The sequence below is a fragment of the Enoplosus armatus genome, chromosome 15 (assembly GCF_043641665.1).
Source record: "Enoplosus armatus isolate fEnoArm2 chromosome 15, fEnoArm2.hap1, whole genome shotgun sequence".
In the NCBI taxonomy this organism is placed as follows: Eukaryota; Metazoa; Chordata; class Actinopteri; order Centrarchiformes; family Enoplosidae; genus Enoplosus; species Enoplosus armatus.
The window spans coordinates 7,572,863-7,591,086 of record NC_092194.1 but is presented as its reverse complement, the minus strand read 5'-3'; the positions used below and the strand labels follow the sequence as shown (position 1 = coordinate 7,591,086).

General features: G+C 40.2%; 2 protein-coding genes and 1 non-coding gene across 3 annotated transcripts in view; all 3 read right to left on the bottom strand.

Annotated features, from left to right (window-relative positions):
• arhgef10 (Rho guanine nucleotide exchange factor (GEF) 10) overlaps nucleotides 1-1,037 on the bottom strand; it is a 40,687-nt gene extending 39,650 nt beyond the window's left edge. Inside the window, exon 1 of the mRNA XM_070919925.1 lies at nucleotides 1,001-1,037. Within this exon, the coding sequence (XP_070776026.1) occupies nucleotides 1,001-1,037 (37 nt within the window). The remainder of the gene's footprint in view (nucleotides 1-1,000) is intronic.
• On the bottom strand, nucleotides 831-904 carry trnai-aau (transfer RNA isoleucine (anticodon AAU)). The gene has a single exon. It is a non-coding gene; the product is annotated as a tRNA-Ile (tRNA).
• Nucleotides 1,038-11,247: 10,210 nt separating the features above from the next.
• Nucleotides 11,248-13,114, bottom strand: cln8 (CLN8 transmembrane ER and ERGIC protein). Its single transcript, XM_070920991.1, has 3 exons — nucleotides 13,093-13,114; nucleotides 12,010-12,630; nucleotides 11,248-11,574 (listed from the first exon to the last, which is right to left on the bottom strand). Exons 2-3 carry the CDS (start codon nucleotides 12,547-12,549, stop codon nucleotides 11,248-11,250), a joined length of 867 nt encoding a protein of 288 aa, XP_070777092.1. The 5' UTR covers nucleotides 12,550-12,630; nucleotides 13,093-13,114.
• Nucleotides 13,115-18,224: the final 5,110 nt, after the last annotated feature.

Genomic DNA, 18,224 nt, shown 5'->3' with positions numbered 1-18,224 from the left:
TGTGTGTGTGTGTGTGTGTGTGTGCGCTGCTGCACCAGTATTCAGTCTAATACTGAGGCACATTGTCTGGTATTCACAGCAGCACAGCACATTTTACCCTCCTTACTCCCTCGTTCCTCTGCCCACACACTCCACAGCGGTGGAGAAGCGGAGGAGAGGAATCTGTGCTGTTTACTCATACTGTCCAGCTTCATCAACCCTCCAGGAAGTGATCCGACCACGAGACGACCTACAGTAGCTAGCAGGTGATACTAGTAACACTGTCAGTGCAAAGTTTAGCCCAATAATTAAATTTGCAGCTCTCTGTTTTGAATCAACTGTGAACTGTGTAAAGTTTCAACATAGGTTGAATTTCAATGATGATTAATCTGCAGATTATTTTCTCTTTAAAATTGATTAATCGCATGTTCTATAAAATTTCAGAAAACAGTGAAAAATGTCACCACTTCCTACGAAGTCACGACTTAAAATGTCTTGTTTTGTTTGACCAACAGTCCAAATCCCAAAGATATTCACCGTACAATCATGTAAGACAAAGAAAAGCAGAAAATCCTCACAATTTAGAGGATGGAACAACAGAAAACTGGGCAATTTTGCTTGAAACAATTAACTCTAAAATTAATTAAATATTAATATTAAATATTATTTTTCTGTCAATAGACTAGTCAATTAGAGAACTAAACGCTGTTCATCTGTTTGCTTTCTTCCATCTATTTACCCATTCTATTGCCAATTAGTGTTGGTGAGGGTGAGAGGGAGCTGTTATTACATTAAACTGTAGTCAGTATTACCTTCAATTCATTCTGTTCCCCATATGAACTCAAAAACTGTGGCCCGTACGGGGATCGAACCCGCGACCTTGGCGTTATTAGCACCACGCTCTAACCAACTGAGCTAACCGGCCCACATACATTCTATCTGTCCAATCATGTTTGTTGCTACATGAGGTGGAGTGCAAAGTGTAGAGCATGTGTGAGTGACTAATCATTGTTGACTTTACTTTCAGGAGGTGGGGGAGGAAAGTCTTCCACATCCATGCTTGATACTCTTCTCCTGCACAAGCTCTTCAGACAGCAGCATGAAGGGGATCAACTACGCCGACACACATTCCTAAAGGAAAAAGACAAACGTCATGACAAGGCAAAATAGGCGGGTTGATACACACAGTATTTCCAAATTAATTTAGCGCTGAAGAATGTTTCCATACATCATAAGTTAGGCACTTCTGGCTCAGCAAATGGAAGTCAGTCAATCCCTGAACGCCCAACCGCACTTGTTATTCCATGCTACTCAATCACAGCGCGCACACACACACACACACACACACACACACACACACACACACACACACACACACACACACACACACACACACACACACACACACACACACACACACACACACACACACACAGCAGAGGAGCATGGCTGTGTTGTGGTCACGGTCTGGTACGTTTTGTGTCAACATCAGAATCTGAACCAAAGCTAATTCAGACAAATGAATAAGTGAATGAAAACAAAAGAAGCTCTTATAGTGCTCCTGGGGACTGTTGACACAACCACGTGTTGAAGTGTACACAACATTCTCATATGCTAATTCAGGAGGGCGTGTGTAATGTCGTGAGTATAAATGAGCTTGGCCACCATTACAATAGATAGGCCATACCCTGTGGAGTAACCATTATGAAAAGACGGGTGGTGGCGGGGTCTCTGCAGCTAAAACAAAGTTATTCAAAGCAGGCTCACGTTCAGATTATAACTACTGTTTATTGTGGTAACTCAGGTACTAATTGATTCAAAGTGAGTCAATAGTACAACATGCATCCCTCAGTTAGTTTACTCAGCTGTGGCCTTGAGCAAAGTTTCCCACAAGTAGTTACATTTGCACACTTTCTTCAAGATGAGAGATCAAATACAATCAAATGTAGATCAGACAACTAAACCAGAGAAAAGGCAAACGCTACTTCCACCACATTTTTGTTCAAGCTCAGGAAAAAACAATTCTCATGCTCGATTATCAAAAAGCTAGATTTTACCACAGGCTGTGAAACCAAAACCCAAGAACGTCATCATGTCTAAAGGTTTCCCCAGGTGGCAACATTCCACTTACAGACTTGAAATAAAATCTACTACAGTATGTATGAGCATTTAAGGTGCAGAGGTCAATGTGACGTCTTGACTTAATAGCAGCCACATTTTTGACCTAGGGAAATGTCATTAGCATGCTGAGGCAGGAGAGACCTTGGGACCTGCATGGGCATGAGAGACATTGCATTCCTCAGCAGCACAGCCTTTGTTTGTGGATGTACAATTTGTATCCAGAGGTGACAGTTTCTGTCAAAGGCCTCCTCTAGAAAAAGTTGTGCTATTTCCAGACTTCTTCAGCTTGCTAGCATCTACAAGAATAAGAGACAGAGTCATGACATCATGCTGCAGCATAAAGGAGCCATTGTTGTGGTGTGTATGCCCCATATTATAACCATGCATTCTCTACAGTTCAATACAAGCCACAACATAAGTTCTCAACAGTCTGACTAAGACAGACCTACACCACAGTATTGCAGCAAACAAGATCCAAAGGATAACTCATTCTGAGTCTCAAAGCTTGTTTTGTCTACAAATAATGTGAAATCCTCTGCTTCTTTGTCTTCCACCCTATTCACTGGGCACAAGGCCAGAACAGTGGATGTGAGCACACAGGGCCAGTGTCTGCTGAATGCAGCGCGGCTGACAGACAATGCTAACGCTAACAGGCAGGTAGAGTATGCACAGCCTGAGGAGAAATAGAGAAGAATCCAAAGAGACAGACAGGAGCAGCTACAATGTTATATAGTACGGCTGATGATGAGGCCCTCTTTACGTTATACACCACACACCCTGAGAAACATGATGTGAGTATACAACAGGTAGTTACATGACACGCGTGGTTGTAAATTGACTGGCACACTGTGGAGTGACAACTAACAGCCTAGCCCTGACAGGAGCTTTGAAGGGTGACTCATCTTTCCCTTCAAATGCATTGTTCGTGGTTTAAGGCAGCAGGAAAAGGATGGGAGGGGAGGAGAAGTAAAATATTCAGGTGTGTTCTTGTTGACGCAGAGGCACAGAAAAATCACATTGACTGGTTTTGACTTTTTCATACATTAATTTTAATTTGTAATATGCATTAAGACAACATGATGACCTTTATTATCTTCTAGCGGAGCTGGCTTTGCGTTAGATTGCCTTGTCGCACATTATGCCAAGATGCAAAGACAGCCTTTCTCACTCCTGTTTTGAAACCAGCCTGCAGATTCCTCCGATCCTCCTCTCTCCTATAATTACTCTGGTTCTTTTTTTTTTACCTGCTTCTTGAAGAAAAGTAAATGCACCTCTCCACAGATTGCATCCTGCATGGCCTGTGGTGTGGTGTGACTTCAAATGTGGTGTGGACCTGGCTCTGCCCATGGGGAACAAACGCACTCCCTACATCTGTAGAATCTGTCAGCAAGCTGTCTATACTTTCATACATTTATACTGTGCAACAAAGGGCAGGTGAGTTTGTGTATCTTATAAAGCCTTACTGTGAGGGCATCAACAAATTTATCATAATTAATTAATAATCGCTCTGCTAATCTGCTCAGTGTTTAATTAAAAGGTACTGTATTACCGTCTAATCTGAGAGCAATGATTGAGGACAGAGCAGAAGACACCAGAGAGGTAAAATCAGCCGTATAGTTGATGACAGACTCAGTTGAGCATGTCATTACACGCTGGGACGGCTGAGCTGTGCTCTGCAGACAGGAAAACAGTCATCTGGCATGCTGGTGAAATGCAGACAATTTGCTCACCTCTGTATTCCTAATAACCTATGTTACAGACAATGACAAGGATCAGTAACATGTCAACAACATGTATGTACCATACATTTTGTCAACACAACATAACATTTCAAAATGAGACCACTGTTGATTAACCCTAAATTAACTACATTTCACAGGGGATTTTTTCCCCATCTCAGAGAGTGCAAAAATGTATTAGTTTATTAGACTTTAGTATTATTTAAACTTTTTAAATCAAGGATGGGTTGAGTGGGCACACATTCCCTTTTCCAGCAACATGACCTAATTTTTCATAATATGACACATCATCTAAATAGGAGAAATTAAGGAATGATAGAACTTGCAGACAGACACAGCATATGGTAACCTTTTTCAAATTTTCCTGATTTGCCCTAAACCCCTTACACATCAGTTATGGCAACCAGAGATCACTCAAAAATTAACCCACACAGTGTTGCTGAGAGCTATTATACGTCAAACACCATGGTTTTGTAAGGGGGTTTTGATTCTTCTGTAGAGTTTTCTAGAGCGCACTTAATGACAAGTGGCATTCCACACACGGGCTGAAAGTCATAAACAAAAGCCTGGAGGAGAGGGTGGTATGGGAGAGAGAGAGACTTGTAGTCTGCCGTGAGTGTCTGTCTTTGGCTTTGCAGCTCTTTGGCTGAATGTTTTATTGAGTAGCGGGTCCCAATCTTCTTCTTCTACCGGGATTACAGTAATCAGGCCTCGACCGAAAACAGCACATCCCAGGCCTACAAAAAGTGGATGAATGGGCTTAACAAAGTACTGTAATGTGTTTGTGAGGAAGTTCAGGGAAGGACAGGACAGCGCTCTGCAGCATACTAAAAAGGGAAAAAGGGCAACTCTTTCTAACCTCGATCAGCATTGAAGAGTTGAAAAATAATAGTATTGCTCCGAAGACTCATACTGAAACCATTTGTGTGGTTGAGGTGTCATATAACTATTACATAATTACAAATTGCTTGTGCTGTACAACATACTAAAAACTGAGCTAACCAGCCTTAACAACCCACTGCACTTGTTTACTTGAATTGAGAACAACATGGTGAGAATATGATGTGCATCAATTGGTTGTCTACTGTGCCAGGTAGCACAGCCTGCACCCTATCACTGCACCCTACCCCTAATTGCAAATCAAAAGCTCTGTTTCATACAGAATCCACCTTGCAACCTTCACAATATCACAGTATCTGGGCCAAACAGCCTTGACGACACACCACACTTCACCACCCACCCTGACCACAAAAGGGGTGGGGAAGACAGGCAAAAGCAGGCACAAGATAGCTGACTTTCAAATGTGAGAATCCTGACTCCTGGCAAGTTGAAACTGTTGATTAGATCGGCACAAATTGGAAGCATATTCATAGACACAAATATCATAATAAATCACAGCCATGCAAGCAGTCTTCCTCATAATTACATCTACTTCTGTTTCTGTTGCAGCAAAAGTATCCTCATGCATGGCATGAGTGTTTACGCCTCCACCCAATCCCCCACTCAGTGTAACATAACCCACCTTTGACACACTGAACAATCAACACAACCAGGAGACCAGAAGATGAGTCTGGTATTCCCCATCAGCTACCAGTTATAATTACAGACCTAATGGGTGTGGACTGTAGCGAATACACTTCAATAATCAGGCCTGCAGGGCTGCAGTATTGCATTTGATGTCAGAGGTGTGATCTATTGGACATGTGAGGGGCGTCTGGATTCAGCAACAAGCTACGAAGCAATGTTTCTAAACTGAAAGTGGTCAATGCTAAGCTACCAGAGGGACTCATTACTGTATGGTGTCATCCATCACATTACAGTAGTATAACCATTATGATGCATCACACAACATTACAGTACCTCATTATACTCCTACTAAGGTCCCTACTGTAAGAGCAGCATTTTTACATTACATACATAATGTTTATTTTTTACATTGGCCTTAACTTGCAGGCAGATTCTGTTTTCAGTAAAAGAAACAAAATACTGACAAGGCTCTCCCGGCTTGGGAATCACTGGACAAAATGGGGCTGGGGAATCCAGACTGGGGCTGTAAAATATTTGAAACGTGGTGTCCATTTGAAAACAGAGGCAGCCGTGGTCTTGTCTGTCACTCCTAACTGGTCTCCACCCACCCAGTGAGCCACACCAAAGCTTTGAGAGCCCAACATGTCACCAGAAGAACACTGTCTAGTGTGTGGTGAGCAGTGGATCAGCGGCTGCTTCAAAGAGCTTTTCTTGGCTGGCTGGATTTAAGCTCTGAATGCATTTTAATATGAATAGAACTACTCAGTCCGATTACAATAAATGACCCCAGGAAGACAGCAACACTCTTGATCTTCAGAGTACCAGTCATTGCACTGACTTAAAAGGGTGGAGACACTTTTTGAAGCCAAGATTGCCATTGACCCCTGACTTTACTCATTCTTGTTAAGAATTGCTATGCAGAGTCGTCATCTGCAGCTCAATTCATAGAAGAGCATGGTACTAACATAGCCGTTTGAATCAGGGGGGTCGGGGCATCGTGGTGGTCTACGATGCCTTCCATGTACCATATGACTGCAATGTTTCCAGTTCAATTCTGGCTGAGAACTTTTGTGACATATCACAACCCTCTCTACCCCTCCCCCCTCATTTCCTTTCTCATCCCTCTGTTATCAAATAAGGGTTAGGGTTAGTTAGTTTGTTTTCAAACAGTAAACAATGTAGAGTACGGTGCTTTTTAGTAGATACTAAAATAATATCCATTAAATCTATCTGACACATGTTCCCAACTGCTAAACTAGTTTGCGGTATGTGAGCAATTGCACACATACACCTGCAGAAAAGCAGTGGCCTTCCTTTCCCAGCTGTTGCTGAACTATGTTGCTAATCCGTGTTTTATCTAAATGGATCCTTGGTGGGCTGGTGGGTGGACAGTGAATCCATAACTGCCTTTCAAAAAATGAATGGTATGCTCCTCTGCTCAAACACTGTGCACTCTGACACCCAAAGCTTAGCCACGGTAAACAGAAGGCATTTCCAGGAGCCGCTATTGGCAAAGTAGAGTTACTGCTTTGTCACAATTACTTTAGCAATTAGCGATTCCTGGCATTTCTCCACTGAACTGCATCTGTGTTTGCGGACTATAACAATGACAGGAGAGTATATCGCAATTTGGCTATACTCCATATTTTCATGCCGATGACAAAAGGGTTGATAAGACTCTAAAATACTGTCTGCCTAAGCATCTACATAGCAGATATGGCAAATAGCGTTAGCACTGATCGCCAACATCCCATTCCTCAAAACACTTTTGTACCGGAGGTGCCTAAAAAACATCCACTGTGAAAGCAGCTGTGGATTGATGAGGAGAAAACGTCACACATGGAGGACTCTGTGTAGACATGACTTACATGAGTGCTTACATTAAGAAACTGCAGTGAATTTGAGCAGGGAAAAAATTACCCATGCTCCCTGGACAGCCCTCTCTAGGTGTTATTACAGTGGGGGGAGGTATTAAGCATCTGTATTTGCAGACAGGCCACCCTGGTTATTTGCTAAACAAATCACCAGAGGAGATTTCTGTGTACATGCATGCGTGTGTGACCCATGTACAGGCCGAGTGAACTGGACATGTATGAAAGAGCTAATCAAAGCACTCATTTTATTTAAAACAGGTTTAGCTAGGCTCAACAGATTCCTGAAAGCATGTGCCCTTTGCTGTGCGGACAGGAAACTAGTAAGGCAAACAGTTTAATTGCATTATGGTTTTACTACCTGTTTAGACTGATCTTCCAGTTGACTGAAGCTGGGCAGTGCTTTCACTGAGGAATGCTATGCATGACTACTTGAATTTGTAGCTGGGCTGAGTGCTGCAGCTCAGGAAGACACCCTCACTTATTAATCATATTAGGTGAGTGTTAAAAGTCCACAGGGATTCTAATATTTTGTATGTTATTATGTGTACTATGTTATGTATATGCTTATTATGTGTATGTCTATGGTTATTATCAAGATGGCAAACTTGACCAGCTTTTTAATCTTCCAGTCTTATAAAGGCAAAAGGCTATCTTGCACCTGCAATTTCATCCTTGAAGAGGGACAGGGGTTCACTGAGACATCTTTCAAAATGTTACATGACAGAGTCAAAGCCTGAGGAAATCAGTCAGTATCCCGTTCAAAACTTTTCACTTAAAGTTCTCATAACAGTACAATTCAAGATTAGGACGCATTAATTAACATAACTGCGTAGAAAAAATGAGTTACTGTCTTAAGTTATTTTGTTAAAGCAGGTAGTTGACAGTGTTGGCAACTTGGCAAAGTTAGCTGAGGCGCCACGTTATAGCCATCTCCCAACACAGATTTAAAGCCCAGACACACACTTAACTCACTCTAATACGCAAAAGAAAGATTTTACATGACTTTATATTGAATATTTAGCCAAACGTTACTGCTCACCCGAACTAACAGTTAGCAAAAAAAGATACGTTGATATTTAAAACTTTGTTAGAAACTTAGAAAAATGTCCTCAACTCACCATTTTATTTTCACTTTTCCCCAGAAGAATTACCTTGTCCCTTCGCTGTAACACCTTGCAAGTGATAGAGTGTTAAACGTCATGCATTTCTGACTTCAACACAACTTTAAACACATCATAACACATCCAGTTTTCGCCCAGCGTCCTTCTTTTAACTTGACTCTCTTCGATGCAAGCTGACTCCATCCATGAAAACCTTTTACCGCCTCTAAGTAGCCGATTGGACGACGGGTCAACTTGGGTGAGCAGTGATTGGCTGTGCAGAACGTCAATCAAGCTTCCAACGTCCTCCCCGGTAGGGTCGGCGCTGGTCGGACAGAGGCGTTCCAAACTGCCCACGTGACATGTGAGGTGGCTCCCTTCGAAACAGCTGTCCGGAGATGATGTTGGGTTAAAGTTTTGTCGAACTTTGTTGTGTCTCGCCAGCAAAATAAACCGAATATGTTTGCGTACTATCCCTATAAATTTAAAATAAAATTATAGTCTGATTCTGATTTTGTTTCTTCTTACCACACTGTACTGAAAGAGTGTAAAGAGGCTGAATAGCTAACGTTAGGTCAAATTAGGCCTACTTCTGATAATACGCATAAAGACTTCGGGGGTTTTCTGCAAACTCTGCACACATTCATAAAAATCCCCATGGTAGGTTTTCATATTATTCCTTGGTTTTATTAAAGATATGATTTAAAAAGAAGAGCGGATTCATCTGCTTTGTAAAATAAACCCATTAAAGGGTCAGTGTAAGGACCATAACATTTGGACAGGAAAAATGTGTCAAAGTCATGGATATCTGGTCATGTGGGAAAAACTAGGCAAACATGCCAAAGATATAAATATTCCTATTCTGCCACCTACAGGCAAATGTTGTATTGCACAGCCAGCCTTCATACATTCTAAGTATGACCTATACCAAGGGACAAAATACTGTATGTGAGAAAACATTTTATTTTGTAACTCAAATTAATACATTTCCCAACACAAACAGGATGTTGAATCTTCTGGCATACAGTTTAGGACATACAGTAAATCCCATGTTAATTCTATGTTGTCATAACAAATGAAAAGTGAAAATCTAACACAATGAAAATACTTTCAAATGTTAGAAACTTAGAAACGATTTAGTCACTGAGGTTGTAAGATGTACACAAAAGTACACAACAATGTACTCGACGGGACAAAGTGTATCTTCATCTCATGAGGCAGGTTACAGTATTTAGATGATGTTGATGAGCAAAACCCAGCACATTTCTTCTTACACCTGCCCATGTTTCAGATTTGAGGGGATTCTGGATTTGACTCAGCAAAGTTACACAGATAACTCAGTGAATCTGCTTCTTGTGATGGAACACCAGACAATAAAATGCACAGCAAAGGATTTTTTCAACTGTTCAATCATCACTGCAGATTTATACTTGCTGGGTAACTTTGAGTCAGCCCTCGGGCCCAAGTCAAGGTGTTACATTATCTTCAAGATGCAACATGTTAACACAGATTAATACTAATGGTAAAAATAACATGTCTAAAAGCTTATAAACATAATTACATATGAGCTACAGTAAGACAACACAGAGACATGAGAGAAACTGTACCTGAAAGGATACAAAAGGAAAGTTTGCAGGAGAGTGAAAAGAACATATGCCAGATATACGACAATGGACAAACCAAATCAAGGCGATATTTCTAATACAATGAGGCCATTGATTGAAAAACAAACAAGAAAAATCTTTGAAATTTTGATTTCATATAAGTAGAAATATTTACTTATACTTTATTAAAACTTGAATTGACTGATAATACCAACAAAGTCATCATGATCAAAATGTCTCTTGGTTATTCTGTATAACACTGCTTCGGTTTTGCCATGTTACATCTCCATTTTGGACAAAAGAGCCTTTGTGGAGTTGACCAGTCCTGAGCTTTCGTCCACCAACAAAGAAGATTCTGTTAAAGGCCTTTTCTTTCATGGCCACGGTAAATATTTCCCTCTCCACTGAAAAGAGGATTCACAGTCCAAAAACACCAATGTGACTCATGAATGGACTGATCCAATTGTCCACTTAGTATCTAATAGATCCAATGATTAACCTATAGAACCTCATTCTTTAAACTTAAACCAATTTTCCTGCCTACGCTGCCCAATCAGTGCTGAATAACTGTGTCAGTTGTAAAAAGCACCAGTGGAGCTGTGTATGAAAAAGGCCAGATTCTTGATGTGACTTAACTACTGGGCGCAACCTCTCTCGTCTCCCTCACATCGTATCCCCAAGCACACAACATGTGACTAAAGATATATATAAAGCAATATCTCCTCCAGCATTACAGGATGTAAATCTTTAAATACTGTAGGCATACAGTAGCTTCAAGAAGTAGTCATTTTACATTTGATGCATTTCTTTTAACTTCATGAAAGAAGTCCAAGCAATTAACTCTTAGGAAGTTTTTTCCTGGTAAACAAGATTTTAATTTGTAGGTTTGTGTTTCTGAATGACTCTTATAACAAGTGCTGTCTTGTGTATTTTTCCAACTGTGAATAAGTAATCAATCATATGACTGGTCAAGTGGATATTTCACAACACAGTGTCCTGAAGGTGATGGAAACAACAAGCAGGGTCCCATTCCACTGCCCTGCACAACCACACCTACCAATAAAAAGCTAAGCTAACCAGATGGATTTGTATAACATAATACCAGACAGCCCTGGTTAAGGTTAAGTTTTAGGGCTTTTTTTGAATAGCAAGTTCACTTATAGCTCATTCACTTAGGGTCTTCATAGGGTCACCCATCTTACTATCATCACCCTAAAAGTAACTTCACACATCCGTTAAATAAAGAAAGAAAAACATTTTTTTTTGCCATCATTCAGATAGGAAATGACCTCCTTGGTGCCCCTCAGCTGGTGTGGGGTTTGACAGAAACATCAGACCAACCCTCCGTGGCACCGTTCAAGGGTGTCGGCTTGTTGCCAAAGTTCCAGTCCACGGGATTAAGCAGCTGCATGGTCTTCTTGTGCGTCCAAATGGGGTTGATGATAAACGTGAGCAGAACAAGGCCAGTGAAGAAGAGCAGGAGCTGGGGCAGGGCCACATGGGTACTGAGCTCTCCCCAGTGGGTCAAGGTTACCCACCACATGTAGTAGGTGAGCACCATGCGACAGTGGAACGTGTGGATCATCACCCACTGGTTGGCTCTCCAGAACAGGGTGCATGCCCAGCCAGCCTGTTAGGGAGGAAGAAAGACGGACAGAGAAAATTATGCCAAGGACTGGGACATACATTTCTTGCTTTATATTTTACAATAATTCTTGGAACACATGTGCACTCAAGTCAAATCTGTGAGTAGGAGGTAAAGATAAAGTTTAGCTACTTTTTTACAAAACTTCCTCTTTCTAAGAATATAAAACTTTATCTATTGACAAAAGGTGCACAAGACCAAAGAGGAACTGAAACCTGGTGACACTTCCAGTAATGTCCCTAGAATCTGCAAAAAAAAGATGATCAACCAGTAGCATCAGATGCAACTAGAGCTCTTGGAACTGATGAAATAACTGCACATACCAAACAATCTGGTAAGTTCAATTACGGCTCAGATGTGATGAGGGGAAGTGATGACAGGTAGCTTAACTCAACACAAATACAGTATAAACGCCCCTACCTTTAGTAACATCCAGGATATACAGGTGAATGGCGTGCTCATCTCCAGCAGCAGTGTAACCATCGGCAGGAAGTGGCCCACGGAATCCCACACCACCGCCCCTGCATATCCTGACAGGGCGAAGAAATGGTGCGTCGCCAGAGGGAGGTCAAATGACCGAAATACCACACTGGAGGTGTGAAGTGCTACATTCTCAAACACAAAGAAACCTGTGGCTGTGAGGATATTGAACCACGACCAGTCTTCTTGTCCCCTCACTCGGTCTCTGGATAACAACGACTCCTCAGTCAGGGCCCGGAGACCGGCTATAGTACTCTGGATGCCAAATACTGCTCGAGTGGCTGCGAGGTCCCAGAAAACCTTCTCCTTAGCCAGCAGGGAGTCGTAGGTGCGGGACAGAGCCACAGATAGGAGGTGGGAGAGGAGGAATATGGCTGCGTAGAAGGCAAAGCCCAGGCCGATAAGCTGGAGGCGGTAGTCCCATGAGAAGTATTCTGCACTGGGCTGGGGAAGGGGGCTGGTCTGCTGGTCGGGATCCATGGTGTTTGAGGGAAGACACTGGAGCTCAGCTGCAGGTGGGACTGTAAGCAGGGGCTGGCAGATGCATGGTGTGTGGGTCACCTGCAAAACAATTAAAAGCTGCACAGACGTCCACTAAACACACATTTTTTCACAACTGTCGCTAAAAACAAACGACAGGTGTACCCAGGCTCCATTAAAACACATGTTTACCTCTGTAAATGTTTCATGTTTAACTTAAAAACGACTTCTTTTCAACGTACGTAGCTGTAATGGATCCTGACTCCAGTTGTGAGCTAACCTTTCCTGTAGTAACTCGGTAAAAAACAAGACAACCAGTTCGACACCAAATAAAAAGTATCGCTTTATCCATTTAAGCCAAACATTTATATTCAAGTCCTTTAAGAAACACGACCCTCAAAGTGCATTAACTTACTGTATTGTAAAGTTAGCACAAAAAAAACAACCACGGCGACAAAAGGTGGGGCCGACTCAAGCTAACAAGAAGTCTACAGCAGTCATAATTACTCCCCACAAGCTAGCGAACATCCTTGTCATACACACCGAACTGAAGTTGCTCCGCTGAACACGGTGTCCCGGTGCCGTTAGTGGAGACCAAAACAGGAAAATTCACATCACGAGACTACAATTTGGTCATATGATCTCCAAACCGGAAGTGGCGCCCACATTTAATTTACGGACATCCCATTGGTCAACGCGGTGTTGCACCGCATCCTATTGGCTATTTCCTAGATCGTTGGATATATAAGTGTGGTCTGGCTTTATTCTGTCATAAAACCATATATATTGTAGTTTATGCTATGTTATTTTGTGTATACGCACCATACACAAAACAAAACACACAGATTCAATACAAATGCAAAGTCTGGCCGGGACTGAGGGAAAATGTGTATGGTATGAGGAAATTACATGGTTATATGTTTTATATATAATAAATGTTGTAATCATCTACATATTGCAAAAAACATGATTTTATATATAGCTACTATAATACAATGTAAAAAGAAAAATGTGAGTGAAGACACGTTTTGATAGATATGAAGGACATACTAATTGAAAAAAAAAACAAGAGTATCATCATTTGATTTCATTATTACAAAATATGTGATTACATGGTGAAAATATTGTGAAAGCAGTTTCATTGTTTCATTGTTATGGGTTGTGCAAAAAATCTGGATTAAATGTTCAACCATTATGTGCAGGTGCACTTTACCCTCGCATGCACTGAGCGAGAAGCAAGGTGCACCCTGGTCAAGTCGCCATAGTGATAACAGACATTCACCCTGACAGATAACCACAGATAACCACACAACTGTTGCCGAAACCCACAGGGACACAATAGCAACATGCAGACTCCACACACAAAGGAGTCAGGTGGAACCCAGGACCTTCTTTTTGTGATGTGACTTTGTGCTTGATTTTTACTTGATACTTGATCTTAGCTGCCCAACCACTCCACACACCATCAGATAAAAGCATCTGGCCTGCAGGAGCTGCTATACTGGTGAAAGTTGGCCACCGGTATGCTACTCACAGAAAGAAAGTAGTGTCTACTTGCAATGTTTATGTGATTTGTTATTTCCACCGAAATAGAGATGAGGTGCCAACTAGTACTACACCTCCCAAAACAACAACAATCAGGGGTATATATTGATAAGGTTTCCCAGTGCTTCAAGTCATTGAATATCTATTAGTGCTATAACAAAGTCTTGAGGACGTCACTCACTGGTGGAGTGGTGACTTCCCCACAAATCACATAAAACCTTTAGGATAAATAGTAAAAAGTCGTCAAGAAAAGAGAGAGTCAGCAGCTGCCTTAAATATATTATCATGTCATAATAATCACAGCAATACATCTGATCAAATATTTAAGTCAAATTAAATCTTCAATTTTTAGGTAATAAAGGAAGAAAGCTGTACAGAGAAAGAAACTGCAACATCTGTTAATTGAGCAGCCATGCATTTCTTTCTTTGTCCAACAGGGGGTGATCTTGCCTTTTATATTTGAGATTGCATGAGAGAGGGTGAGGGGTTGAAGTTGATTTCTCTGTAGTTTTTAATAGATATGGTCTAACCCTACCCCTAGTTTATGAATGGCTGATTTGTTTTTTTAACTCCAAAAATGAACATATTAACTACAAGACCATATGAAACGAAGGTGTTTAATTAATAGAAAAGGCAAAACATTTTTTTTTATCAACCTTCTTTTAAGGGATTGACATGTTCCTGACTCTCCTGTTAGCTTTGTATGGTAGGACAAATTACACCTTTTTTGCCTAACAAAGACACTTGTAGGTCGAAACGTTGCATTAATAAAAACCTTTGGCAGCTTGCAAATTTCGGTGTGCAGACAGCTTCTCCTTTTCCTACAAATTACACTTTTATCATTCTCATTAGTACATGAGCGTAGCTCTGTCCATCTTAAACCTGAGAAGAGGCCTAATCAGTCAGAATAATTGAAAACACCGGTGTGCAGGGCCTTTAAAACTAATAATTTGGACGTTCTGATGATTTAAAGTTTGAAAGTACAGTCCTGATACATTATAGCATGGTTATTAGACATGGTTATTTGTCTGCTGTTGTTTTTGTCAACATTACAATAACATGTTTAGTATCATCATGACACATATCATAAAAAACCTGTCCAAGAATTCCTTTTAGTCAAACACTATGTCAGATTTTAATTACTGTAGTGTGTTTTCATCCTAATAAAACGTATCTGGACAATATTGTTTTAGATTAGGAGGATGTGATCTGAATATTTTTTAAGCTCCCCCTGCTGGTCTGGACACAGAAGAACTGGTAACAATATTCAATTGCACTTGCACTAATATTCTTAACTCAGTTGCCAAATTTAGAAAAGCCAATAAAAAGCTCAGCCCTGGTTAAACGTCATAACTTGTGTATTTAGGCAGGATTGCAGAAGAGCAGAGCGTAAATCTAAAAAAGATAAACTCCAAGTTAGCAGCATCTGAGATACTGTCTGGTTAAATACCAACAGTGTGTCAAAGCACAGAGAACCAAATGTTTTTCTGATCTTCAAACAAACATTATCGGCCCATAGACCCAAAGTTTTATTTAATACAATAAATACAGCACTCAACCCTGCAGTCACAAATTGTCCTGAAGCAACACCAGATACCTATAGAACATTTCCTGAAATACTTTGTTAGCTAAATGTATAACTTATTTCTATTATTATTTATTATACAACCTCAGATCTCACTGCTCTCCTATGATCTGTCGGAGTTAAGCTCATGCTCCTCAGTTCTCAGCAACTTTCATCAGATTTCTCTCTCCGCTTTGACACATATTATTAACCCAAATACATGTCCCTTAGACATTATTCCCTCATGCCTACTTAAGGAAGTGTAGGACACTGTTGGACCTAGTATTTTATCAATAATTAATAGCTCTCTGGTCAATGGCTATGTCCCAGCTTCCTTTAAACTTGCTGTCATTCACCATCTGCTCAAGAAACCTAACTTAGATCCGTCTGCTCCTGATAATTATCGGTCTATTTTCAGAAAATATTTTATCTCCTACCATTGTTATGCTGTTGTACCATTGTTAACTCTGCAACCACAATCAATGCCCTTGGGCCTCTGTTGTTGAATGTAAATTCCCATACAAAAAATCTCGGTGTAATCTTTGATTCTGGTTTAAAATTTGATAAAGAAAGCAAAATGAAAATCATTCTAATCTGTTAAAGATTTTGAGACTATAGTTGATGCTTTTATTTCCTCTCGCCTCAGCTACTGCAATCCTCTCTATGTAGGAATCAGTCAGCCAGCCCTACAGTATCTCGCCTGCAGCTTGTTCAAAATGCAGCAGCGAGACTCCTCAATGGTATGAAGAAGAAAGACAATGTCTCCACTGTACTGGCCTCCCTGATTTTAAGATTCTGTTATTTGTTTTTAAAGCACTGCATGGACCGGCACCAGGTTACACTTTGAACAGCTCATCCCTTATTCCACCTCCTGCTGTTTGTGTTATGATTTTATCAAGGTAATATATGCTTTTGTAAAATTACTTATAATCCCTTCTTTATGTCTGTGTTTTTATTTGATCATTTCTGTGTTTATATTTGATCGGTCCTGTGTATTTAATCTCTTTTTAAAGTCACTTTGGTCACCGTTTGTTGTTTTCAAATGTGCTTTTTAAATAAATTGACTTGATTTGACTGTTTATCATGATAAGTGTTTTGTGATTCAATCTTTTGTGCTGTTTTAAAGGATCACAGTGAAAGTGACTTTTGGTGGCTCTCTGAAAAACAAATCATAAATAAGTGATCATTAAGTGATATTATATTCTATCCATGATATAAATGCCAAATCGCTGATGACCGTCCTGACTCACAAGAACAGTAAAAGATAAATGCACCATTTTCTTTTACAGATGATTCAGAGCTACCCTTCATCTTTATCTCATGGCTGTTTTGGTGAGCAGCCTGCATACAGATATAAAATGCATGAAATGTCAAGAACACTTTGATTAATTCATTGAGGTTTCCTCCTGTGAGCTAAAATACTACCGCGGGGAATACTGCCGTTTAGCACAAGCATTGCACAGCTGTATAACGTAGTTTGGTGTCTGACAATATGAAGTAAAAACTTTAAGGAATTTTATATCAATTCACTAAATTTTACTAACGTTATTATTTTACTATATTTGGCACAGTAGCCAGAGTGCATTACTTTAAGTTTACAGTTTGATGTTTCACAGTAAACAGGCACCACACAGACAAACGTTTCCAAACTTTTTCTCCAAAAATTTAATTGCAGAATTATTTACACTGGATGACCTCAGCAATGATCAAACTACTCAAAGAGGCAAAATCTTTCAATAGCTCAGCTAGGAAAGAAGGATGGAAAATGCATATGTTGTTGCAAACTACTCAAATAATACAAAACCCAATGATACGGTAACTTGCACTGAAAAAACACACATATGTGATTGACTTAAATAAAATAATCAGTGGGACAGTGTCATAAATCTTAACAAAAGAAATCAATAAATAAGCCTACATTCAGAATCAGTATTTCGCATGCCATCATATCAGCTTAAAAAACAACCATAACAAAGTAAAAATGACAACTAAACATGAGAAAATGCAGAAAATAGTTATGTTTCAATGAAGCATATATTATATATTTATATATCTATATATATATTTCTTTACAAATAATGAATATTTGGCATTATATTCATCCTCACTATAGATATGATATACAAGAGATGAAAATAGTTTTAGCTAAACAACTACCTTTTTCATTGTATCTAGTAATTATAGAGTGGTTTCACATTCCAAGTTCAAGGAAGTGTTGTATCAGTCTATCTCAGTGAGTCTGACGCTCTTTCCACGGCATGGTTACGAAAAAAGTCCCCTTGAAATATTTCACACATCATGGGTTCTGGAGTTAAAAGCAGATAGACAGTCGTACCAGAGAGTGAGGCCACAGATGTCGAGATACGAGCTGAAATGACAGAAATATGTGACTGGAAATGGGAAAAAGGTAGGCCATGGCAGGAGTGGTTTGCTTACATGTGTGGAGTAATGATTTTACAGTATGCTGGATAAGTCAAAAAGATGGCACTTGTAGTTAATTGCTGCCCTCATGACATTAAATGTGACACTGGTGCAATTTTCTGCCCTTGGGGTTTTCACAAGGTTT